The 26,029-nt window shown below is 37.1% G+C and overlaps 1 protein-coding gene across 1 annotated transcript in view; it reads left to right on the top strand.

Annotated features, from left to right (window-relative positions):
- Positions 1–24,076, top strand: part of Tmem38b (transmembrane protein 38B) — a 24,556-nt gene extending 480 nt beyond the window's left edge. The window contains exons 2-6 of the mRNA XM_013023268.1: positions 5,034–5,190; positions 15,285–15,469; positions 16,257–16,344; positions 19,803–19,920; positions 23,820–24,076. Coding sequence (XP_012878722.1) covers positions 5,034–5,190; positions 15,285–15,469; positions 16,257–16,344; positions 19,803–19,920; positions 23,820–24,038 — 767 coding nt within the window. The 3' untranslated portion in view covers positions 24,039–24,076. The remainder of the gene's footprint in view (positions 1–5,033; positions 5,191–15,284; positions 15,470–16,256; positions 16,345–19,802; positions 19,921–23,819) is intronic.
- Positions 24,077–26,029: the final 1,953 nt, after the last annotated feature.

Genomic DNA, 26,029 nt, shown 5'->3' with positions numbered 1-26,029 from the left:
GGCCGAGCGAGGGGGGCCCCGATGTCCCGGTCACGGGCGAGCTGTGCCATCGGGGGGCTGGGCCTAGGGCTCGGTGCAGCGTGTCCTGCAGCGCCCCTCGGTACCCCTCGGTACCCCTCGGTACGGCCGTTTGAGGCCCGGGAGCCGCGTCTGCGTTTTCCTGCATTTCACATTCATTTGTTGGCTTCCACGCGCTCTCCTTTCTGAGTGCCTCCGCCTTTGGTTTTGTCCGAGTCTCTCATTTGTCTCTGCGCGCGCAGGGGGATGCTCTCTAGGTTTTCCCAAAGCCTTGGCTCTCCGAGTACTTTTGTACTTGCTCTGCACGGTGTAGCTCAATCTCAGTCATTACATTTTTTTATTTTTTTTACCCTGCATAAATGGAGTTACTACTGTCATAAAGCAACATGGGTAGGCAATTGGCATAAGATATTGCCTTCTTTGATTTGAAGAGAGCTACATTTTGTTACTACTTCTATCCAAAAGTTGACATTCTCTTGTATCGATTAACTCAGAGATTCCCTTAAGTATAGTCCAGGAACCTACAGAGTTCCCTGTCGCTTCCAAGTTAGTTCAGATACAGATGGGTTAGACCTGTCATTCTAGCTACTTGGGAGGCTGGGGTCAGGAGGGTCTTGGTTTGAGGCCGGTTTGGCCATATAGACTAGGCTGCTCAACCAAGAGTTATTGCATGCCTGCCATTCTAGCTATGACAGAGAAACCTGACTCAAAGGAGTTCAGGTGCACCGAGCAAAAAGGGAGTCCCCTATCTGAAAACAAGTAGTATAAACTAAGGGCTGGAGGTGTAGCTTAGGTGGTAGAGAACTTGCCTAGCAAGTATGAAGCTTTGAGTTCAAATCCTAAATATATATGTGTGTGTGTGTGTCCATATGTATATGTATACATATATAGGGATCCAAATGTAGATGTATCCATGGATATGTATCCAAATATATATAATATGTATTTCATAATATTCAGCTATTGCTCATCTTTTTCACTCCCACTTTCTCACAAGTGTTCAGTGAGGTTTGCCAGAGGCAACATGACTTGTGATGATGTTGGAAGGCAGTGAAGCAAATATGAGACTCCAGCAAGCTGTTTTCTCCTTGAAGTCAGGCTTTAAGGAGACTTACTACAATATATATGTGTGCCTTTTCTCACTAGATGATTTTGCTTTGAGAAACGTAGCTAGAAACGTAGCTATTTCCATTAAGAATACATGATTTATGCTAACATTTAGTGCACTCATAATTTTGAAAATCAGTACATAAAGAACTAAAGTATTCTTATAATTTCCAATATGTTAAGTATTGATACATGTAATTCCCATAAAAGCTCTGGAGTTTCCAAAATTATTTTGTTATTTTTTTAAAGATATGATTGCATACATTATCTCACTTTTTTTTTTTTTGGGTTGTGTTGGTCATGGGACTGGAACTCAGGGTCTGGGTGCTATCCTTGAGCTTTTTTGCTCAAAGCTAGTGCTCTACCACTTTGAGCCACAGTGCCACTTTGGATTGATTTTCTGGTGGTGAATTAGAGGTAAGAATCTCATGGACTTTTCTGCTGGCTTTCAACCATGATGTTTAAAGTTTCAGCCTCTTCAGTACCTAGGGTTACAGGTGTGAGCCATCAGCGCCCGGCACTGTTTATCATATAAAGGTCTGTGGATTTGGACAAACATAGTCATACCACCACTATCCCAAGAGAAATTTAGAGCAGTTTCCTAACTCATCCCCAGTACTCTTCTCCTTTGTAATCAGCTATTCTCTAACACTGGTAAGCATCTATTTAACTTTTAGGGGAATAGAAGGATCACAAGACCCCCAGATTTGAAAATTACTTGGATATTGGATATTAACAGCATTCTACATGAAATATTTTTTTCAGTATCAGTACTTGTAGAGAGGTTAAAAAATGATAGAATTCACACAAATGTATCTATTTAATTAAGCTTTCACTAGAAGTGTGGCAGCCTATATCTTATGAAAATAGTGACTATAGTTAGTCTTGCAATATCTTGTCACTTTCATCATTAGAAGACAGTTTTCACTTGCATTTGTTTTGGTTACTAATGATTTTCTTGGGTTTATTGGCAGCTTACATTTCATTCCTGTAAATTGCTTAATACCTTTTGCTCATTTTTCTATTGGACTGTAGATTGCTGATTACTTTATTACCTCTGTTTGTGTTAACCTCTATTTGTGTATATAGGCTTTTTTCCTTCTCTTGTTGTCTTTTAACTGTTTACATTGTCTTTTAGTTCAGAATTTTTTTTTTTTTTTTTTTTTGGGTCCGGTCGTGGGGCCTGAACTCTGGGCCTGGGTGCTGTCCCTCAGCTCTTCAGCTCAAGGCTAGCGACCACTTGAGCCACAGCGCCTCTTCTGGCTTTTTTCTTTTTGCTTATGTGGTGCTGAGGAATCAAACCCAGGGCCTCATGCATGGAAGGCAAGCGCTCTACCACTGAGCCACCTTCCCAGCCCCAGAATTTTTTTTTTAAGTCATGGTTTTAAATGTACTTTATGGTGTGTGTCAGTAGTTGTGGGCCTTGAACTCAAGGTCTGGGTTCTGTCCCTGAGTTTTTTTTGCTCAAGGCTAGCACTCTACCACTTGAATCACAGCTCTACTCTGCCTTTATGTTGGTTAATTGGAGGTAAGAGTCTCATGGACTTGACTCCCTGAGCTGGCTTTGAACCATGATTCTCAGATCCTAGTCTCTCAAATAGCTAGGACTATAGATAGGCGTGAGCCCCTGATGCCTGGTTTGAGATGTTTTAAGGGAATAAAATGACTTCCTTAAGTAACATAGTTAATAAATTATAGAGCTACCACTTGATTCCAGATTTCACTAATTCCAAAGTTTTTTTAAACTAGTCTCTGTTGTTTCTCTGTAGGCTTGTTTAATGTTACTAGTTTCCCAACATTCACAATTTCTCAATAACTGCCATTTGATAGGGTTTTTCTCGCATGATTCCCAAATCACAAACTAATTTCTTTTCTGTGTAGGAATCAAAATAAAGATTGTTCTGCATCTAATTTGTGATAGAAACAGTCTGGATATACCGGATAGATGTCAGTAATGTTCAGGTTTGCAGTGTTGAATAATCAGTGTAAAGACACACAGAAAAGTGTAAAAGTCATACATGAAATTTTCAAATTGGACATATCTGTGGTAAATATCCAGATAGAACATATGTTATCCCCAAATCATCCTTTATTAAATAATTTTAAAAGCCAGTATAGGTTCTATTTACTGTGTAGACAGAAAGGAATCTGAGAAGTGATAGTCCAACAATTTATTTCTCTGAGTTTAGAGGATTTTGCTTAGATATGTCTACACCCTCCCAGTACGTTCTTTTAAATAGGTGTGCTCTATTCCTTAGATTGGGGTGCCATAAGTTGTTAAAATTTTGTTTGTACCAATAAGAAATGAGCATGTAAATTTAAAGAAGTCTAGTGTAATCAAGTAATATAATTAATGTAGTTAAATAACCTTGATTATCATAGAAACTCCTGGATAGCTGGCACCAGAGGTACATATTCATGCCCAGTTTATTGATTGAGACTGGTTTTAAGGAACCTTCCCCCTAGATTTTCCTAAATAGCGTGGATTACAAGTGTACACCTATATATCTTACTCTTTGTCTGAATTTTTAAAATTCATGTCTATTATCTTTTTTAGGATCACTTGAGTGGAGGTTGGGGGGGCATTTTGTCTAGTTATTTCTCATCAATGTGTATATTTTAAGCACCACAGTACTGCTATCAAAATAGGAAGTTTAACTGTGATGCAATACTTTTATCTTGGCCGTAGGCAGTAGGTTTCATCAGTTGTCCAGTATAGTCCTTGGTAATTATTTCTTTCCTGGTCTGGGACATGCACTGCACTCAGTTGTTTCTGTAATGAGCAATTCTGACAAAAAGAACCCAGAGTTTGTTCATGTTAGCCAAGGGCTTCCCACTGAGCTGCACCTCCAGCCCCCAGTTTTTACCTCTTTAATGCCATTTAATCTGGACCATTGGCCGTTTTGTTTGTTTTTTGACCTCAACATTTTAAACATAGAGGCTAGTTTCTTTTTTTCCCCTAGTATAATCCTCAACTGAGTTTTTCTGCTTGGATTATTTTTGGTAGGAATACCACAGACATGATGATGTGCATCCTATCTGGAGTCACTTGATATTGTTTACATTGATGTCTACACGTTTCTCCACTCCAAAATTTACTACTACTTTCTGTAATAAGTAATGTGTTTGGATTGGTTTTATCATGATTGAAATACTTAATTCACCCAGAGGTGAAATGTTTCTATTTCTCACCTGTCATTTTGAAAGCTGAGTTTATTGCAGCCCCATATATTTTCTAAAGTATAGGATTATAAACTGTTCTTTATGTGTCATTTTGGCATATTGTTTCTGTGTACTTACAGTAAGATTTGGGATGAAAGGGACAGTAAGTAGGAAGATGGTTTACAAATCATCTGTTACTAGGAAACTGGCAAGTAGAATCAGAACAGCTCATTTTCAACATACTCCAAGTCATAAAAAGTGCTTCTGGGAATGACACAGCCTGTGTGATCCCCTTCTACTCGGGAGGAAGAAATTAAGATGTGATTTGAGGCCAGTTTGGGCAAAAAATTAGTGAGAATCCATCCCCATTAAGAAGCCAGGCTAATGGTATATGCCTGAAGTCTAGTATATGACATCCAAGGCTGACTGACCTTGGATAAAAATCTGAGACCCTATCTGAAAAAGGACTAAAGCAAAAAAGGCTTAGGGGTATGGCTCAGCAAGGGAATAGCCTAGCAAATGAGAAGCCCTGAATTCAAATCCAATACCACCAGAAAAAAAAAAAAAGTTACTAGTCTTGTTTTAAAGACAGGATTTTTTTTTTTTTACTAATTCTGGTTGGCACACTTAGAATACTAATTGGTTGCTGAAAATTATGAATTTCAATTTATTAGTCTAGTGCAGTGGGCACTTACTTGGATTTAATAAATATTCACCTATCTGAGACCTTTTGTTTGCCATTTCAGGAGCAGTAGCAGTGGCATGGAAGAATCCTGTGTCAAGTTGGTTTACTGCCATGCTCCACTGCTTTGGTGGAGGAATTTTATCCTGCATACTGCTTGCAGAACCTCCACTAAGGTTTCTTGCAAACCACACTAATGTTTTACTGGCATCTTCAATCTGGTAAGCTGCCATCATGGTGAACTGTGAGATATTTAAAAAATTGTTTTGTAAATTGTTAGGAAAATTGAATTACATTGTTTTTAATGTTTTTGAGAAGTTAATGTGCATGTAAGAAAAGAAACCAAATAGTGCCAATGGTTTTAAATGCAAAGCTTATTTGTTTGTTGCCTTTCTCCTCTTCTCCTAGAGACAGGTATTGTTAACATTGTTTTACATATATTTAGTAGAAACACTTCAAACACAAGAGGACATTAAATATTTGACCATAAACAATTTATCTTAGAACTCAAGTCATACATGAAATCAGATCATGATAAGAATCATGAAGTGACCAAGCAAGAAGTTTCAGTGACTTATTGTTATGATTCATACAGTTCTTGTCACACTCTGTTATGTTATTTAGATCCTTATTTTGAAGTGAGAAAGAAAAGTACAATTCAAATACAGGTATCCTCAAGAGGATTGGTCAACTAAATTAAAAATATATAATCCAAAAAAATCCAAATCATTAATACATGCAGGAAAAGAGAACAATGAAACTTAATGAAATTATTATTGCTGTTACATTTTTTTGTCTGTTGTGGGGCTTGAACTCAGGGTCTGAGCACTGTCCCTGAGCTTTTTGCTAATGTTCCAGTACTTGAGACTCAGCTTCACTTCCAGCTTTTGGGTGGTTAATTGGGGATAAGAGTCTCATGGACTTCCTGCTTGCGCTGAAAAAGTCCTCAAGTCTTAGTTCCTGAGTAGCTAGGATTACAGACAAGAGCTACCAATGCCTAGGTGTAACTACTTATTAAAAGAGAAATTGTTAATAATAGTAGCAAAGGTAAAATAATAGTGGGAACTCCTGGCAGTAGAAACAGGAGGAGCAGTTTAACACAATTGATGTCTAATATGTATTGAGTTGCTACTATATGTCAACAGATTCTTTTCTTTTTTTTTGGGGGGGGGTCCAGTCGTGGGTCCTGAACTCTGGGCCTGGGCGCTGTCCCTCAGCTCTTCAGCTCAAGACTAGCGCTCTACCATTTGAGCCACAGCTCCACTTCTGGCTTTTTTCTTTTTGCTTACGTGCTGTTGAGGAATCGAATGCAGGGCCTCATGCATGCAAGGCAAGCACTCTACCACTGAGCCACCTTCCTAGCCCCTGTTTCTTAGCTTTTTCACTGTACCACTTGAACCATAGCTCTACTTCTGTTTTTTTTTTTTTTTTGGTGGTAAATTGGAGGTACAAGTCTCACAGACTTTATGCCTTGGCTAATTTTGAACTGTAATCCTCAGATCTCAGCCTCCTGAGTAGCTAGGATTATTCCTCTATTCTAACTCTCCTTATTTCCCACATATAGTATCAATCCTAAGGTTTGTGCTTAGCTTATTTTTTAGAGAAATTTCTACCATGTATGAATAAACAATAGATCTGTTTTTTTCTGTATTAAATTTAATAATTTATTCTATGGTGTTGGAGATCAAACCCAGGCACAGATTATAGCACTAAAGCTACAAGGATCAAAGTTACAGTATTTGGTCTGCTTGCACAGTAAATTGCTTTATATTTTGGAAACAGAAACATTGTCTTTGTTCTCACATGTGCTTAAATATAAAAGAATGATGCTGGCCTAAAGACATACTGTTTTCATTTTTTAAAAATTGGCATGCATTATGAAAAAATACAGCACCCATTCATTTTAAAAGCTCTGGAGAAAATAGGAATAGAAGGAACCATTCTTTAAAATAATAAAAGCAATACATGACAGACCAATGGCCAATATTATACTAAACAGGGAAAAACTACAACCAATTCTCCTAAAATCAGGAACAAAGCAAGGATACCCACTCTCTCCCCTCTTCTTCAGTATAGTTCTGGAATTCTTAGCCAGAGCAGTGAGGCAAGAAAAAGACATCAAAGGGATCCACATAGGGAAGGAAGAAACTAAACTATCCCTATTTGCAGATGATATATTATACCTTAGTGACCCCAAAAACTCTACTCCCAAACTCCTAGAACTTATAAACCATTTGGGTAAAGTAGCAGGGTATAAAATTAGCCCACAAAAATCAGTTGCCTTTCTATGCACCAGCAGTGTACAAGCAGAAAGGGATATCGGGAACAGCCCAATTCACAATACTCTTCTCGCCCCTTCCCCCCCACAAATAAAATATTAGGAATTAATCTAACCAAAGAGGTAAAGGACCTATGTAGTGAAAACTATAAAAACCTAAAGAAAGAACTCAAAGAGGACACCAGGAAATGGAAAGACCTTCCATGTTCTAGGATAGGCAGAATCAATATTATGAAAATGGTCATTCTGCCAAAAAATGATTTACAAATTCAATGCAATTCCCATCAAAATCCCAATGAGGTTCTTTATGGAAATAGAGAAAACAATCCAAAAATTCATATGGAACAACAAAAGAACTAGAATAGCCAAAGCAATTCTAGGCAAAAGAAACAATGCAGGAGGGATCATGATAACCAGATTTCAAGCTCTCCTATAGAACCATAACAGGTAGCTTGGCATTGGCACAAGAACAGACTTGAAGACCAATGGAATAGAATAAAATCACATACCTATAGTCAGCTGATATTTGACAAAGGAGCCAAAGACATACACTGGAAGAAACATAGCCTCTTCAACTATTGGTGCTGGGAAAACTGGGTGGCCACATATAGAAAAATAAAAGTGGACCCCAGCCTATCACTATGCACTAACATCAACTCAAAATGGATTAGAGACCTTAATATCAAACTTGAATCTGAAACTACTGCAGAGCCGGCTAGGAGAGACACTGGAACTTATAGGCACAGGTAGGAACTTCCTGAAGAGTCCCAGGTTCACAACAAATTAGAGAGAGACTGGACAAATGGGACTACCTTAAAATAAAAGTTTCTGCACAGCTAGAGACATAGCTGTCAAACTAGAAAGACAACCAACCAATTAGGTAAAAATATTTACCAGCAACATCTCAAAGGACTAATATCCATTATATACAGGAAACCCAAGAAGTTAATCCCTTGGCAAATCTAACAAACCAATCATTAAATGGGCAAGGGAACTAAAGAGAGACTTCTCAGAAAAAGAGATAAAAATGGCAAAGAAACACATGAGGAAGTGTTCATTATCCCTGGCCATAAAGGAAATGCAAATAAAAACAACCCTGAGATACCACCTTACCCCAGTCAGAATGACACATATCCTAAATTTAGCCAATGACAAATGCTGGAGGGGAGGCAGAGAAAGAGGAACCCTATTGCATTGCTGATGGGAATGTACACTAATACAACCACTTTGTTGAGGGGTTTTTTTTTGTTGTTTTTTTTTTGCCAGTCCTAGGGCTTGAACTCAGGTCCTGGACACTGCCCTTGAGCTGCTTTTGCTCAAGGCTAGCACTCTACCATTTGAGCCACAGCACTACTTCCAGCTTTTTCTGTTTATGTGGTACTGAGGAATGGAACCCAGGGCTTCATGCATGCTAGGCAAGCACTCTACCACTAAGCCACATTGCCAGCCCCTAATACAACCACTTTGGAAAGCAGTCTGGAGGCACCTCAGAAAGGTAATATAGCCCTAATCTGTGACCCAGCCATACCACTCCTGCGCATCTACCACAAGGACCCATGCACCTCCATGTTCATTGCTGCACTATTCACAATAGCTAAGATAGGGAAACAACCCCCATGCCATGTGGTACCTATATACAATGGAATACTATGCAGCCATTAGAAAGGACAAAATAATGACATTTGCAGGGAAATGGATGGAGCTAGAGCAAATCATTTTGTGTGAGATAAGCCAAGATCAGAGAGAACAGCACATGGTCTCCCTGATATGTGGATGTTAAATCCAAAATGTAAGGAGATACAACAAAGTAAACAGGACTCAAGAAATAAAGAACATCTACTTAATTTGTCATATAATTTCTAAATGACTCCATGTTCTTGACCTCATAGATGGTATATATATGTACACATCTGAGGGAAGCTAGGAGGAGGGCACAGAATCCGAAAGAAATAGGGAAAAAATACAATGCGGGGGGCGGGCATCAGCTGCAGTGGACATTGATGAAAATGAACTAAGCAACTCCAGGGCAGCGATGGGAGGGAGGGAAGGAGAAGGAAAGAGGAACAACTAACACTAAGCAAAAGGAAAGAAATGTATGCCGGTGCCAGCGGCTCACGCCTGTAATCCTAGCTACTCAGGAGGTTGAGATCTGAATATTGTGATTCAAAACCAGTCTGTGAGACTCTCATCTCCAATTAACCAGAAAACTGGAAGTGGTGCTGTGGTTCAAGTAGTAGAGCACTAGCCTTGAGCTGAAGATCTCAGGGACAGTGCCCAGGCCCAGAGTTCAAGCCCCACAACTGACCAAAAAAAAAAAAAAAAAAAAGAGAAAAAGAAAAAAAATGTACCTGTGACCCAACGCAGAAGAAATAGTTGTACTGTCAAAGCTTGTAGAATTTACAAACTTTATAGACCAAGATAATGAGGATTTGCCTTGTGAAGGTAAAAATGTTTGTAACTTTAAGTATCACTATCCTACAATACTGTGAGATTTGTGAAATTTCTGTAACCATTTAATCTCAATAAAAATTATTATAAAAAAGAAAAAAATTGGCATGCATTAGCTATGAAGGGGTAATTTCATTGTTATATATTCGTGCATGTATCCAGTATATCTCACCTTCTTTATCCCTTCCCTTATTCCTTTACCCTTTTCCTAAAACAATTCCAAGAAGTTTCATCATTCTATTAATAATTGCCAACAATTTCAACATCCATTCTTTTGTACCCTTGATATCACCATTCCCTTTGTCTATTTTCATTTTTAAGGTTATGATATTTAGAATAAATATATAATTTTTTCTTCACTTTAATTTGATAGTTGAAAATATTTGGAATATATTTTTGTATTAGAATGTACTTTAAATTGTCACCTACAGATCTTCCTCCCCTCCCCCTGCCACCCCCATGTGCAGACATCTAGAGATTAGCACCATCTACTGGCAAAGAAAAATGGTAACTAGGTTAGGTCCTAATAAAATTGGAAGATTGTATACTTTCTTAAGATTTTTTACTTAGTGAAATCTATTTCTGGGGGAAATAGGTATTTTTTTTAGGTATTGATTTTTATGCTCAATTATGTGTCTCTTAAATTTCCAGTATAATTTACAATATATTGGATGTATGTATAACTGAGAGTGCATTTAGATGAGGAAAAATACATAGTTAGATGTCATTCCATCAGTACTCCCCTCCCCTGCTCCCGTTGTGGGGCTTGAACTCGGGGCCTGGGTGCTGTCTCTGAGCTCTTTTGCTCAAGGCTAGCACGCTAGCACCACTCTGTTTCTTGGTGGTTAATTGGAGATAAGGGTCTCAGGCTGGTTTTGAATTATGATCCTCAGATCTCAGCCTCCTGAGTAGCTAGGATTACAGGTGTGAGCCATCAGTGCCCAGCTTGTTTGTTTGTTTTTGAGACAATCTTTCTATGTAACATAGCTCAGGCCAGCCTTGAACTCACTGTATAGTCCTGGCTGCCTTTGAATGCATGGTTCTCCTGTTCAGTCTCAGGATTTCTGGGATTATAGACTACCACACTGGGCCCATTCTGTCAATTGTTTCCAAAGCATATACATGACGTTATTAATTTGTTAGAGTAATAAGAGGAAGGACAATGATATGATATCATTAGACAAATGTGAACTACAGATTATCCATGTTCTTGAAAGAAGAGTAGAATATGTAGTAGAGGGCAAACAGCTCACAGAAGATAACTTATCTCTGCTTAGTAAAGCCCAGATGCTATTGCCATCTTTTCTAATAGTTATGGTTTCCATTCATTGGTGGCCCAGGATCTTGTTTGTGTTGTTTTACTGGATTGATTTTTTTTTTTTTTTGTCAGTCATGGGGCCTGAACGCTGGGCCTGAGCGCTGTCCCTCAGCTCTTCAGTTCAAGGTTAGCGCTCTACCACTTGAGCCACAGTGACACTTCCAGCTTTTTCTGCTTATGCGGTGCTGAGGAATTGAACCCAGGGCCTCATGCATGCAAGACAAACACTCTACCACTGAGCCACCTTCCCAGCCCCTGTGTTCTATTTTATTTGGATTGATTTTTATGTCTTTTTCCTCTTTCTATTAACCTAACACATGTGACCTAAAAGTATAAGAGAATTCTATTTCCTTGTCTCATTCCATTTCTTTTTCATTCCTTAGTATTTTTCTTTAGCTGCTTTGTAAGCTTAAGATCTTTGATGTTATAAGCTTAAAGGTGAAATTGTTATTGTTACTACTACTACTATTATTATTATTTTGTTATTATGGAACTTGAACTCACAGCCTCAAGCTCTTGCTTGGATTTTTCAATTCCACCTCTGACTTTTTGGTAATAAATTGGAGGCAAGAACTTCACAGACTTTTAGGACCAGGCTGACTTTGAACTGTGATCCTAAAAGCACATTACAAAAGGGAGCCACCAGCACCCAGATTATAGGTAAAATTATTTTTACAGAGGTATCAACATAGTGAATACCTAATGAATAATAAGGGAGTCACTAAAGGAATTTTAAAAAGTTAATTATCATGTTTAACAGACCAGAAATGGTTGTTTAGGGAGCCATTGGTCTGATATGTCTAGTGATCATTGTAACCAGTTGTTCTTTTGCTCTGTGGCTATTTAGTACTCAAATAGGAAACATTTTTTCCCCCCCCCCCCCACATCAGACAGGTAATATACCTATATTGTAACAAGCTTTGAAGGAGGTACATGTCACGTAAGCATGTGAGAACCTAATTATCATACTTATGAGCTGGAAAAGGATCTAGGAATAGTTTTTTAAAATACATTTCCTTATTATATGTACTTTAGAAATATATGATTAAACAATTCTTTCTTCAGAGGTGGTAGTAATTACAAATTTTAGACCATATGCCATAATGCCATATAACTGGATATATAAACATCTAAAACTGCTGTTGCAATAATCTTAAGTTTTTAACTCATGCTAAAGCCAGGCTTAAGGGATGAAAATGGGGTCCATTTGTAATATTGTTCTTATTCCTTGGAGTATGTTATTTTTGAGCATTAAGTTTTGCTAAAGCAAAAACAACTCTTTAAAAATTTTTTTTTTTGTATTGGGTCTGGGACTTGAGCTAAGGGCCTTGATGCTGTTCCTGAGCTTTTATGCGCAAGGTTAGTGCTCTACCACTTGAGTCACAGCTCTGCTTCTGGCTTTTTGGTAATTAGTTGGAGATAAGAGTCTCATGGACTTTCTTGTACAGGCTGGCTTTGAACTCTGATCTCAGCCTCCTGAGTATCTAGGATTGATTACTGGTATGAGCCACCAGTACCAGGCTAGATCCAATTCATCTTAATCTAATCTATATACTATGTATCCAAGTAGTTTTATTTTATTAAAATGTGTAAAGTTTATTATTTAAGTGTATTTATACTCTTTTCCTCTATCACATATCCAACTCTTTGGGAGTTCTATATTTAAAGAGAATAGTATACAGAAAGTTTCAAAGTATTATATGAAGATGAAAAATTTTATTATTATTATACTTTTTGTCCGTTGTGGGGGCTGAACTCTGGGCCTGGGTGCTGTCCCTCAGCTCTTCAGCTCAAGGCTAGCGCTCTACCACTTGAGCCACAGCGCCACTTCCGGCTTTTTTTTTTCTGCTTATGTGGTGCCTCATGCATGCAAGGCTAGCGCTCTACCACTTGAGCCACAGCGCCACTTCCGGCTTTTTTTTTTCTGCTTATGTGGTGCTGATGAATTGAACCCAGCCTCATGCATGCAAGGCAAGCGCTCTACCACTGAGCCACCATCTCAGCTGAAGATGAAAAATTTTAAATCACGGTCATTTTCAAGTTTTAGCAAGGGTTTGTTTTGGTATAACAGGATTACAGTAAGCAGGAATAGAAAAGAAGAAAACATTTCCTGTACCCTGTGTGCAGGAAATGGGAATTAGAGACTCAAAACAGTAGTAACTAACTTGTAGTTAGGTCAGTCTAGTGATTCCTAATCCTCATGTTTTTGAGTAGGTAAGATGGGTAAGGTCCACCCAAAACCCAGTAACTTTTATGTCTTTTGCCAGGTATGCAGTTCATTCTTTCTGTCTTATTTATGAATGCTTCCCAGACTTATCATTTCCAAGGAAAAGGCAGATGTAGATAGTCCCTCTTTAGTCTTCTTATAACTGAACATTGAAGGAGGTAGAAGGTAAAGGTATGATGGGAGGGAGAGTTTATCATCTTTTTCAGTTTACTTCCTGGCCCTTTTGATATTTGTTAAAAAAATATAATTTCTGGGGCTGGGAAGTTGGCTCAGTGGTAGAGCGCTTGCCTTGCATGCCTGAGGCCCTGGGTTCGATTCCTCGGCACCACATAAGCAAAAAAAAAGCTGGAAGTGGCGCTGTGGCTCAAGTGGTAGAGCGCTAGCCTTGAGCTGAAGAGCTGAGGGACAGCGCTCAGGCCTAGAGTTCAGGCCCCACGACGGACCCCCAAAAAAACAAAAACATAAAATATAATTTGTTAGTCTTCTTATCTATCTATCCTGCCTCATTTCACCCTGTGATGAATTCGTGCCTTTTAATCTCAAAAGGAGTGTGCAAGGTTATCTTCTATAAGGAAAAAGGGAACCAAAAAGTTTTGTCCCTGCCACATTTCCTTTCAAATTCTGTATCAATTGATTCTTTGACTGCTAACAAATAACTTAGAGCCACTTTTCATCATGCTGCATTTTAGGGTAGAGGGTATTAAGATGAATGACTCCTGTCATTTGAGAACTATTGTAATTTATTTTGAGCATTATAGTCTTTATTTTACATTATAAAGAAAAATATATGGAGAGCTGTTTTGAAGTCTGGGAAGTAATTGTTTTAGTTGTATAAGAGCAGCATTAATCTGAGCTGAAATTAAATAAAACTTCCAAAATCAATGGATAGCACTTTGAGGAATAGGAAGAAATTAAGTAGAGATGAAGAAGAAAAGAAGATTTAGGCTGATCACACCGTTGTATCTTTTATTATGTCTCAGGAGCAATATTTTGGCAAATATCTAGTTTTATATTTTTTCAGCTGTATGAAAGTATATTTTTTCTTCACGTAAACCTGCTTCTTTGGCTGACTTCTGCTTTTGTATGGATTGAAGCTCGTGTCCTTCAACGCACACAGGGAACGACGCTAGTGCTGCAGCCCTTGCTGAATTACCAGAGGCCTTCTTTTCTTTTCTTTTCTTTTTTTTTTTGGGTCTGGTCATGGGCCTGAACTCTGGGCCTGGGCGCTGTCCCTCAGCTCTTCAGCTCAAGGCTATCGCTCTACCATTTGAGCCACAGCGCCACTTCCGGCTTTTTTCTTTTTGCTTATGTGGTGCTAAGGAATCAAACCCAGGGCCTCAGGCATGCAAGGCAAGCACTCTACCACTGAGCCATCTTCCCAGCTCCAAGGCCTTCTTTTCTTAATTCAATGACAGTTTGTAGCTAGAGGACACCATAGCCTTGGAAATGATGAAATTTTTTTTATTAATATTTTTTATTATGATTGATTGCATAAATTTCACGGTCTTTTTTTTTTTTTTGCCGGTCATGAGGCCTGAACTCTGGGCCTGGGCGCTGTCCCTCAGCTCTGTGGCTCAAGGCTAGCATTCTACCACTTTGAGCCACAGCACCACTTCCAGCTTTTTCTGCTTATGTGGTGCTGAGGAATCGAACCCAGGGCCTCATGCGTGCAAGGCAAGCACTCTACCACTGAGCCACTTTCCCAGCTCTGATGAAATATTTTTAAGAGACATTTAGTAGATTTTGAAACAATAGCTTCCAAAATAGGATAGGTACAAATTAAGAAGTAAGTGATATTTCATATACTCATTGAATATTTAGGTGTCTCTGATCATAATATTTATAGTTTTTTTCACATGATTTAAAAAAATCAGCATAGTTCCCAATCTGTGCTCTTCTTAAATTCACCTTCTGAGCTAATATGAGTTTATATGGATAATTCCATTTGTTAGATATTGCTATGTTGTTAATATTTATGAGCTGGATGTTTATTTTTATTCTTTTGATTCCATTCATATATTAAACTATTAAATTTTAATTTCAGGTATATTACTTTTTTTTGCCCATGTGACCTAGTTTCCCATGGTTATTCATACCTACCTGTTCAGCTCCTGGCTACGGGAATGAAGGAAGTGACCAGAACTTGGAAAATAGTAGGTGGAGTCACACATGCTAACAGCTATTACAGAGATGGTTGGATAATCATGATAGTTATTGGATGGGCCCGAGGTAATATTAATAGCATATATTCATAAGTATTGTATTGATGTTCCATAACTACTGAATAATTATGATTATAGTGATGGAGATTGCATACTTTAATAATGGCTTTTTGGAAGGCAAAAACTATGTTGTTGGCTATTAAAATTAATTCAAAGCTTCTCATTAGTACCTCATCAGCCATTATTTGGAGTCTGACTCATTTTTATGATTGATTATATTAGGAGCCCCTGAACTTGAGGAATTTATAGTTAATTATTTTACCACAAATAAAAAGCTTCATATAAGTATACATGTGGTTTGTGTATATACAATGCATTTCTTTTTCTCTACTGTGAATTATTGGACATGGAAAAAATGGTACAACATTGTTTCATGTTCATATTCTATCAGTGACTTCTACTATTTTATGTGGGACTTGAACAGATTTCTTTAACCTCTTGCTATAGTATACTGCTCCTAAAACTGATCATATCAGGAAAGGAAGTGATCAAGTATAAGATTTTATTTTTGCTATTTTTATTATTTTTACCTCTAGTGATATCTCTGACTAAAGATCCAATTTTGACCTTGATTATAGTTTTTTTTTGTTTTAAAAAAAGGTAGCCGTCCAATGGGTGAAAGAGAATTTCAGTTGTCTCAGTGCTATAAGTATATAAAGCACCTTTTCTTCCTCCAAGGATTCTATTTTGGGAATTCTCTTAGATTTTAAGTCAGATGGTACAATGATAGCTTCCCCCAAATATTTTCTTAAGAAGACTAGCTAAATATTCTTGTTTCAACTTCTTATTTTTAGGTGCAGGTGGTGCCATTATCACAAACTTGGAGCAATTGTTAAAAGGAGATTGGAAGCCAGAAGGTGATGAGTGGCTAAAAATGTCATAGTAAGTTGGCATATGCTATCTTTATCTGGATTTTATCCTTAGATTTTACTTATTTGTTTTTTCTTTGCTTTTTTGGGGGGGGAGAGGGAGGGGTGCCATCCTGGAGCTTGAACTCGGGCTTAGCCCACTGACATGCTGCTTTTTTTGCTCAAGGCTACCACTCTGTCTCTTGAGCCACAGCTCCACTTACAGAAGCACCTATGTCCTGGTATATTCTCTGTTTTCTCAAAAATAGAATGTTGGCCAATGAATATTAATGGTGTTGGCCAGGTTTAAAGGCAATGAGAAAAGTGATCATGGAAACTAGAGGAAAAAGAATCCTTGTTGTAAAGTAGCATTAACTAATCTAATTGTTCTCTATGGTTTATGGAAAGCATAACTTGTAAACAGTTAATTTGGGTATTTTGCTAATGAGATTTTTTTTTTGGGTCCGGTCATGGGGCTTGAACTCTGGGCCTGAGCGCTGTCCCTCAGTTCTTCAGCTCAAGGCTAGCGTTCTACCACTTGAGCCACAGCGCCACTTCCGGCTTTTTTCTTTTTGCTTATGTGGTGCTGGGGAATCGAACCCAGGGCCTCCTTCATGCATGCAAAGCAAGTGCTCTACCACTGAGCCAGCTTCCCAGCCCCCCCCCCATGTTTTTCTTGATGCATATAGTAAAGTGCTTGAGAAGAGTGCTTAATTAAAGGAGTAACTGCTAAAAAAAATACAGAAAGAAAGAAAGAAGGGGCTGGGAAGGTAGCTCAGTGGTAGAGTGCTTGCCTCATATGCATGAGGCCCTGGGTTTGATTCCTCAGCACCACATAAGCAGAAAAAGCCAGAAGTGGATGCTGTGGCTCAAGTGGTGGAGCGCTAGCCTTGAGCTGAAGATCTCAGGGACAGAGTTCAGGTCCACGACTGACAAAAAAAAAAAAAAAAGAAAGAAAGAAAGAAAACTACACTTGGTTGATTTGGGATAGTTTCAGATTATTCAAATTATAAAAGATATAATTAGATTTATTCTTAGGAAAGTTTGTTCTGGAGAGAAGTGAAGGTTATATGTACAACCTTGTGCTACTGTTGAAGAGATTAGGTATGTGATTCATGGTCCATTCAACTAACATTGCAGAAGCCAGGAATAGAGATGAGTTATTCAAGAAAGATCTGTGGAGGATTTTCTTGTCTAATGGCGTAGATCCCAAGATACCCAGAAGAGTTTGGAAATGTTAAATCAGCAGAAGTGCTGCCAGCTTGGACTGAAAGGACAAGATAAAATGAAAGATGACAGACTGCCCAAATTCTGTGTATAAGAAACAGGATGATAAAACTGCTCAGTTGAAAATGTGTGCTGCCTTTGAAGGAAAGGAATAATGCCTTCATGGTGGGAACTGTGGGTCAAAGACCTGAAGCTTGGTTTACAGCTTGAGTCAGAGGTGCCAAGGCTGAGCCTCCAGTACGGAGGTTAGCATGGTAGACATGGGATGGAGTCTCAAGCCATGGAGTATTGGAACTTGCTCAGATGAATTTCAGAATGGCTTGAAACCAATGGTGTCTTTCCTCCTTGTTTTCCCTTTTGGAGTTGAATATCTATAATGTATCCAATGCTTGTTCTGTCATTGTATTTTGGGAGTAACTTGTTTTCTATTTCACAGGAAACTAAAAAGTATTAGATTTTCTAATGCTATTTGATCTTCCTTAACAATCTCACACTTTAAAATTTCTTTGTGTTGGGTGTTGGTGGCTCACGGTTGTAATCCTAGCTACTCAGGAGGCTGAAATCTAAGGATCACAGTTCAAAGCCAGCCTGGGCAGGAAAGTCTGTGAGACTCTTATCTCCAATAAACTTCCAAAAAGTCAGAAGTGGAGCTGTGGGTCAAATAGTAGAGCACTAACTTGAGGGAAAAAAAAAAAAAGGCTCAGGGCCAGCTCAGGCCCTGAGTTGAAGCTGCAGTACCAGCACATATACACATTTTTTTTTTTGTAAATACCATCTGTTCTCCAATGCCCTGCCCCAATTTATTATCTATGCAATTTTTCTTCCTCAGACGCAATATTTATTTATTCATTTTTTATTTTACTTTATTTTATTTTATCTTTGACAGGAATGAGGTTTGAAATCACTCTGCCAACCCCTTTTTGCATTGGTTATTTTCAAGAAAGGGTATTGTTTTATGCTCAAGCTGACCAGGACTGTGAACCTTCTATTTGTGATTGATTTCCCCGTGTGTCTGGGATGACAAGCATGCACGACTGCACCTACCCATTATACTTCCCATGTACCTTGAGAAGGTAGATGTACAGTAACCATTGGTCAAAATAGAATCTCACAAACGTTTATTTGCCTTGACTGACCTCAAACTGCAGTTTCCCAACCTTTGCCTCCCAAGTAGCTAGGATTGTAGCCTTGAGCCACTGCCTGGATGACTCAGTGTTCCAATCTTTTTTTTTTTCTCTGCCAGTATGGGGCTTGAATTCAGGGCATGGGCTGTTAAGGCTAGTGCTCTACCACATTAGCCACAGCTCCACTTCTGGCTTTTTGCTTCTTGTCCTTTTTTAAATGAAAGTATTATATGGTCAAATATGTTTCAGAAGTATTACAGTATGAAAACATGGCTTGTCATTCATGGGCATATGAATTTGTAAAATTTCTAAAATTTCACACTTTGTGTTTGGATAACTTGACATTTCCAAAGTTACAAGTATATTTATAAAGCTTGTTTTTGTGTTACTATACTAATAGCTTACTATTGTTTTATAAAGCACTCTTTGAAAAAGATACAAATAGATAATTTTTAAATCTTATGCTTGAAAAAGGAAAGGAAGCCGGGTACCTGTGGCTTATTCCTGTAATCCTAGCTACTCAGGAGGCTGAGACCTGAGGCTTGAGGTTGAAAGCCAGCCTGGGCAGAAAAGTACGTGAGATTCTTATCTCCAGTGAATCACTAGAAAACCGGAAGTGGTACTGTGGCTTAAGTGGTAGAGTGCCTGCCTTGAGCTCAAGAGCACCGGACAGGGCCTGGGCCCAGAGTTCAAGCCCCATGATCCACAAAAATAAAACACCACCCCCACCCACAAAAAACACACCAAAAAAAAAAAAAAGGAAAATTTGAACATCATGTACTGAGCAAATACCAGGTCTAGCAAACAGTGCTATTCCTAGATTATTTGGCTTAAAAACAGCAACAAAAAACTACAAGAAATAGTACAATATAAAAACAAATTAATGTTTTATAGACTCTGGGAAAAAGAATTTTCAGCAAAGTACAAAAATTTAAAGCATTTCTTTGTTTAATTTTGTAATTCTTTACTGTGGAATAGCTCTGGATGTTAGTTCTAAGTAACAGAATTGATAACTGTGTGAGTAAATGTAATTTGGATTATAAAATTCTTGCTTTAATAACATTCCTTAAACAGTGATTTATATTTTGTATCTGCCAGATCATTTTTATTACTTGCTGACTTGAAATGTGTTTTGTTTCAGCCCATCCAAGGTAACCCTGCTGGGGTCAGTTATGTTCACATTCCAGCACACCAAGCATCTGGCAGTATCAAAGCATAATCTTATGTTCTTTTATACCATCTTTCTTGTGACCACCAAGGTAAGAGTTTAAAGGGTCTATAGATGAGTATTACAAATTCTGTACCGCCTTTTCTCTTTGGTAGAATCCTACATATTGATCAAGCACTAAGTATATTAGTTATTTTATTATAATTAAAATGAAAAGATACAGCTTGTTTGGTGATTTGGCTACTTGCGGGTAGCCGGATAGTGTATAGAATCCAGAAAGTACTGGAGATAGCCATGGTTGATTAGAGTCTGCCTTATTTGTAAAATGAGTTTCTTGAGGCTCATGTTTTCTGAGTTTCTATAAGCTCTAAAATTTCAGGATTTTATATTAAGACATCTCTGTGGCCAGTCTTTTCTATTATTATTATCTACCTGGAACTTTTAGTCTAGCTTGTTTTTGTATGTATGTGTATGTTTTTAATTTTAGTCAAGTTTTATTATATACTAAAACATGTATAGTTCAGTATTCTACAATGTACATATTTAGCATATAAACATAGGGATATGTTATAATCTTAAATAGTTTTTTTTTTTTTTCCTGATGATGGCTTGTTTGTTTGTAGTACTGAATTCAGGGCCTGGGCACTGCCCCTGAGCGTTTTTGCTCTATTTTTTTCCCTCAAGGCTAGTACTCTACCACTTGAGCCACAGCTACACTTTGGGCCTTTTTTTTTTTTTTTTTTTGTGGGGTCGTTAGTTAATTGGAGATAAGAGTCTTGTGGACTTTCCTGGCTGGACTGGCTTTTCACCTTGATCCTCAGATCTCAGCTTCCTGAGTGGCTAGGATTACAGGCGTGAGCCACCCGCATCCAACTCAAGGTTTTGTTTTTATTGTACTCTAAAAGTTAGCCATCATAGAGGATATAAAAGTACATGTGTATTGCTGTTTATGCTCTTAAAGAAGATATATTTTGTGTCAGGTATTTTTTCTGGACATTTTATAATGATATAGCTTGAAATATATAAAGAATATAATAGAGCTTTAAATAATTTCTTTGTCTGACTTTATTTATATTTTAGAATATATTGAGAAACCAAATCATTGTTAGAGCTTTCTACTTTCTTTTTTTCTTTTTTAATGCAAGAGTGTTTGACTGATACTATTTAATTTAGGTAAAATGCCTTTAAATAGTGTACCATGTAAGGAGACAGTATTAAAATTTATTTGTAAAAGAGTAAGGCTTCATTGTATTTGTAAAAATTATGTTTGTCACCTTGATAAATCAAGAGTTGGTAAGAGGCGGAATTCACAGCAGTCTGTCCTTGAACCATCTCAGCAGTAATTTCGAATGCTAGTGATACTTCTCAGTAGAGCAATGAGTCTGTAGGGAGGGGAGATTCTATTAAAACACTTGACTTTGAAAAATATTATTAGTTCTTGTTCTTAAAAAATGCTTTAAGTTGTGACATAATTCTCTTTTGGATTTTGTAAAAAGATATTTCTATTTTCCTAACTATAGACCATTGCTTTTTATCTGAGTTCTTGTACCTTTTATCAGCTGGCCATTAAGCAAAGCTATGACCAAGAGAATTATGGTAGTATATCTCATACTAACTAGTCTATAAAGAACACTGTTATATAAGAAAATTTATAAATCTTGCTCACTATTGGAATAAACTTGGATGATGATATTCTATTTAAACTCCTCTATAATTTTATTCCAAGTAACTACATTCAAAGACATGACAACCTTTTGCTTGTGTGATAGTGGCTAGACCTTTATTAATGCTAGTATCTGTTACTGTTTTCTAATTACCAATTTACTTGCTTGTTAATGCCTAACCTGTAAAGTCCCTGCTGGCAAGGATACATTTAGCATTCTGACAGGTGGGTGTAATGCATCGATTATTTTAATCCCATCGGTTCTTGATTTCAGACATTAATTCTCTTTCAGGTTTATCTGTCCAGAATGTAACCCTTTCAGAGTACCTATTTAAGTCTGAGATGTGTATCTCAAGTTACCTCAGCCCCCAACCTATCTTCTAGCTCCAAGCACCCCTGAAATGTCTGCCCAGTTGTTGGCCTCTCCTCTGTGCTCTCTGCAGGCTTTTGAATTCTCTTTCTTTTTATGTGCGTTCAGTTTAGGAATTAATAAATCTTAGAACAGAGTACGTAGGCATTTTGGTTTCACTGCCACAAGGTTCTTTTGGTCTGACTTGCCCTCAGGTACTAGATAGGTTGGCTTTCTTAGACTCTGGCTTGTCTCCTTTTCCTCTTGAGACTGCAAAGTGCCACATATCCTTGAAAAGCCAGCCATGGTGAATGTGAAGCTCCATGTATTCAACCTCCTTTCTCTTAGGGACATAGCACCATCAGGTTCTGCCTGTACTATTGCTCTCCAGGGATTTTTAGTATTTTTGAAATACATTTCTGATTTTGTTTGAGATACAAGTCATAGCTGACTTGAAGGTTCTTTGTAAGTATTTTTTAAAGTGTTTTTGTTTATTTAGCAATAATGAGGTTTGAATTCAGGTCTGTGTTTATTAGGCAAGCTGCCTACCACTTAGGTCACATCCCTGTCCCTTTTTACTTTAGTTTATCATTCAGATAGGCTCTTGTAGTTTCCGCTCAGTTATCCTCAGACCATTATCCTCCTACCTCTAATTCCTGCATAGTTGGGATTATAAATATGTATTACTGTACCTGGCTTGTTTTTTGAGATAAGAATCTTACCTAACATTTTGCCCTGGCTGGCCTCAAACTATGATCCTCCGATCTCTGCCTTTCATTTGCTGAGATTACAGATTGTGTCACTACCATCAACCTAGATTTTTATTTTTATTGGTGTCAAATTCTCATAACAAGATTAGCTATTTCAAAATTTACATTTCAGAGGCATTTGGTCTACAATGGTGTTTGGATTTACATAAGTGAAAATGAAACAGATCATGTTCTGATGTTTTGTAAGATTTTTAACTTGAATAATATGCATTTCCCTTATCTATTCCTCTTGTGATGGACATCTATTATTGCTAAACTTTTCAATCCCTGGATTGTGTTGCATTTAATAAGAATCTTTTCTTGATTACATTTTTATCCAAGCAACTGGATTGTATAGGTGTCTTTTCTGGATTAAATTTTTTCCATGTGATTAGTTTCTGTGCTGCAGAGAAATTGATTTTTAGAAATTCCTGGACTTTTTGAGAACTACTCTAGAACTTAAAATTCTCCTCAAGGTCCATTTTGACACCAGTCTATTTCATGAGCAAGTCTAAACATTTCTGTACACCAAGCTTTGCCAGATAAAGAACTGGAAACCCTCTCTACTCTTTCTTATGATTCCATATCTATCAAATCTCTATTTATCTCTGTCTCTGTCTTTATAACTCGATTATATCTATCTCTGTTTCTCTATCTCTATCATATACACATACATAAATTGGGTGGTTGAAGCTTTCTAGGTCATGCTTAGGAGCAATATTCTTTAATTCATTGTAAGTCTCTGACTTTTGATATGGATAGTGTACTTACTAATTAACCGCAGAATCTGAGTATTGTATGTTGCTTTACTCCTTGGGGAAAGTGAGGTAACTTTCAGAGCTTTGATTCTAAATCCATATGATGAGGATAATAACATAGTAGTAACTGTGTAGAGAGAGAGGAATAGTATAAAGTACTTACCACAGTTTTGGTATTTGTTAGGATTGTAGTAATTATAGCTCTATTGGTTATTGGTATGGACTGTAGATGATATTCTAATTTCCTTTGAATGTTACTTGTGTGGAAGTGGTTTTGCTGCTTCATACTCCTAAAATGTGGTGTCTTGTATAATTTTCCTGGTTATGTTGTTTTTCATGGAAAATTTTCTAGAATCTGGCATTGTTTGCTTATGCACATTAAATTCAGAATACATTTTTAATCCTTTCCTTTTCTTTCTGTCTTGAGAAACAGCACTTATACTTAAATTTAAAAGTGATTTCTTTTTCTAGATAACCATGATGGTTACAGAGACTTCTTCCATGACACTTGCTCCTTTAGAAGATGTATTGAGTCGGATGCTGTTTGGCTGGCAGCAGCAGTTTTCATTGTGTAGAAAGAAAAGTGAAACGAAAGCATCTTTCAATGGCACTGGTTCATCTACCTCAAAGCCAATACCAGAGGATGTGGTGGAAAATATTAAAAAGAAAAACACTAAGAAGACTGAATAAATTTACCTGATGAGCTGCTCTAAAAGGCAAAAAAAAAATCTCATCTACCTATCAGATTTTGATATTCTATGTAAATGATGTGAAATAAAGATTTTACAAGGTGTGGAGGTGACAAAGGGAAGGAATTCTTTGTTTCAGGGAGACTACCACTTTCACGATTGTAACTCCTGAGTGTTAGAATGAGTGTATCATGTAAATTTATTTTTTTTGATATAAAAGATATTCTCTTGTTTCTTTGAATAGGTTTATATTTATAAAAGATAGGTAACTTTTCAAATGTTAGAAAAAAAAACCTATTGTAAAAATTACAGACTTTTCAATCTTTTCAAAACTTAGATATTTTTACATTTTTAAAATTTGATTTGAATTGAGCTTTAGTTCATCAGAATTAAACACTTCACGTCACCATTATGGTTCCTTGTAATTAGAATAAATTCCTATCTAGTTTTGAACATTAAAAACAGCTAACTGTCCCTACAGTGCTTTATAATATAAATGAAAATAATTTTCAATCTTATATTTGGTAAGTATTACAATTTTGCCCACAGTAAATGGAAATATACTTGAAATTTAATTTTATATCTCTAATGTTTTTAGGTGAGATCACAATATTAGTACAAGTCCCAATCTATAGTCTATTTCATGCCTTTGTTTAAAAACATTTTTTTCTGAAAAGAAAATCCAGGGTGCAGTTGTGTGTGTGTGTGTGTGTGTTGTGTGTGTGTGTGTGTGTGTGTGTCCCAGGGACCTCAAACTTGCCATCCTCTCACTCCAGCCTCCTGAGTGCTAGAATGACAGGCGTGGGCACTGTACCAGGTTACAGTTGTAATTTTTAAAAAATATGAATCCTATATTTAAAACTTTCATTTTGAGCTTAGTTTTATTATTTTTTCTAAAACACATCTGTTTCAGCTGTAGGAAACATTCTTCTCTGCATTGCACATGCTCTTTCCAGCTTCAGTTGGTGGCAGCTAGCTTAATGATTGAACAAAAATTATATCCACTAGAATTTTTTCTTTTTATGTCTCCTTTCTAGTGGCTGCCTTTTCAGTTTTAATGTCTCTTTGTAGTTTGTATATGGTTATGTTTTATCTTAATTTGCATATACACATATGAATTTTATTTTAAATGAAAACTAATTACTTTCATGTGTAAATGCTCAGCTCTAATGAGAATTGTTCTTGTGCATTTGTTGGTACCAGCTAACAGAAACAGAAACAGAACCTTATATAGTCGTCTATTTGAATGAAGACATTATATCTGATCTCTTATTGCCAAACTAACAATAAAACAAGAAAAGACACTAAATGCTGGCAGGCTTTCTTGTTTTATTGTATGGGGTCTAGAAGTCTAATTGAAACTCTGTAATATGATTTCTTACACCAAGACCATGAACCTTCTGCCTGTATCAGGTATTGTAGGATGGCTTAGAAGCACTCAAATTGCATTCATATCAAGAGTTGTTGGCTTTTTTATTTCAAACACATAAACACCAGCAGATACTATCACTTTTGGGGGGAGCACTTTTGATAACCTGGAATACTAAAAAGTTTATTTTAAATATTGTGACAAAGCATTGTTTAATTCTGTATTATATTTGATATTCTAGTTAAAATCTATTTAAAACTTACATGTTATTGTCTGTTTTGGAATTTGAATTTATTGTTGGAATGGTAGAAATCTTGTTTTATTGTGTTAATGGCAAATTCATTAAAATAAGTTATGTATCACCAATCGACTATTATATATTTTTTTCTTTTGTGTTTTTATTGAGGTAGGAGTTAAGAATCCTTCTTTTGATTTGACTGGCATAGAATCTACCCAATGATTACTGTCTAAATGGGACACTGGTTCAAACTTTATTAATTTTGGCAAATATCCTATAAACCTCACTTCAAGGTTCTTAGGGGTAAAAATTATACTAGGGAAATAAGGGTTTGGCCTGAAATTTCCATCCTGAATCTCCTTAGGCTGTCAGCAGAGACTTGGCT

Source organism: Dipodomys ordii, unplaced genomic scaffold, assembly GCF_000151885.1.
Source record: "Dipodomys ordii isolate 6190 unplaced genomic scaffold, Dord_2.0 Scaffold67, whole genome shotgun sequence".
NCBI lineage: Eukaryota > Metazoa > Chordata > Mammalia > Rodentia > Heteromyidae > Dipodomys > Dipodomys ordii.
Note: the sequence above shows the minus strand (reverse complement) of the source record. Positions and strands in the feature narration are given on the sequence as shown.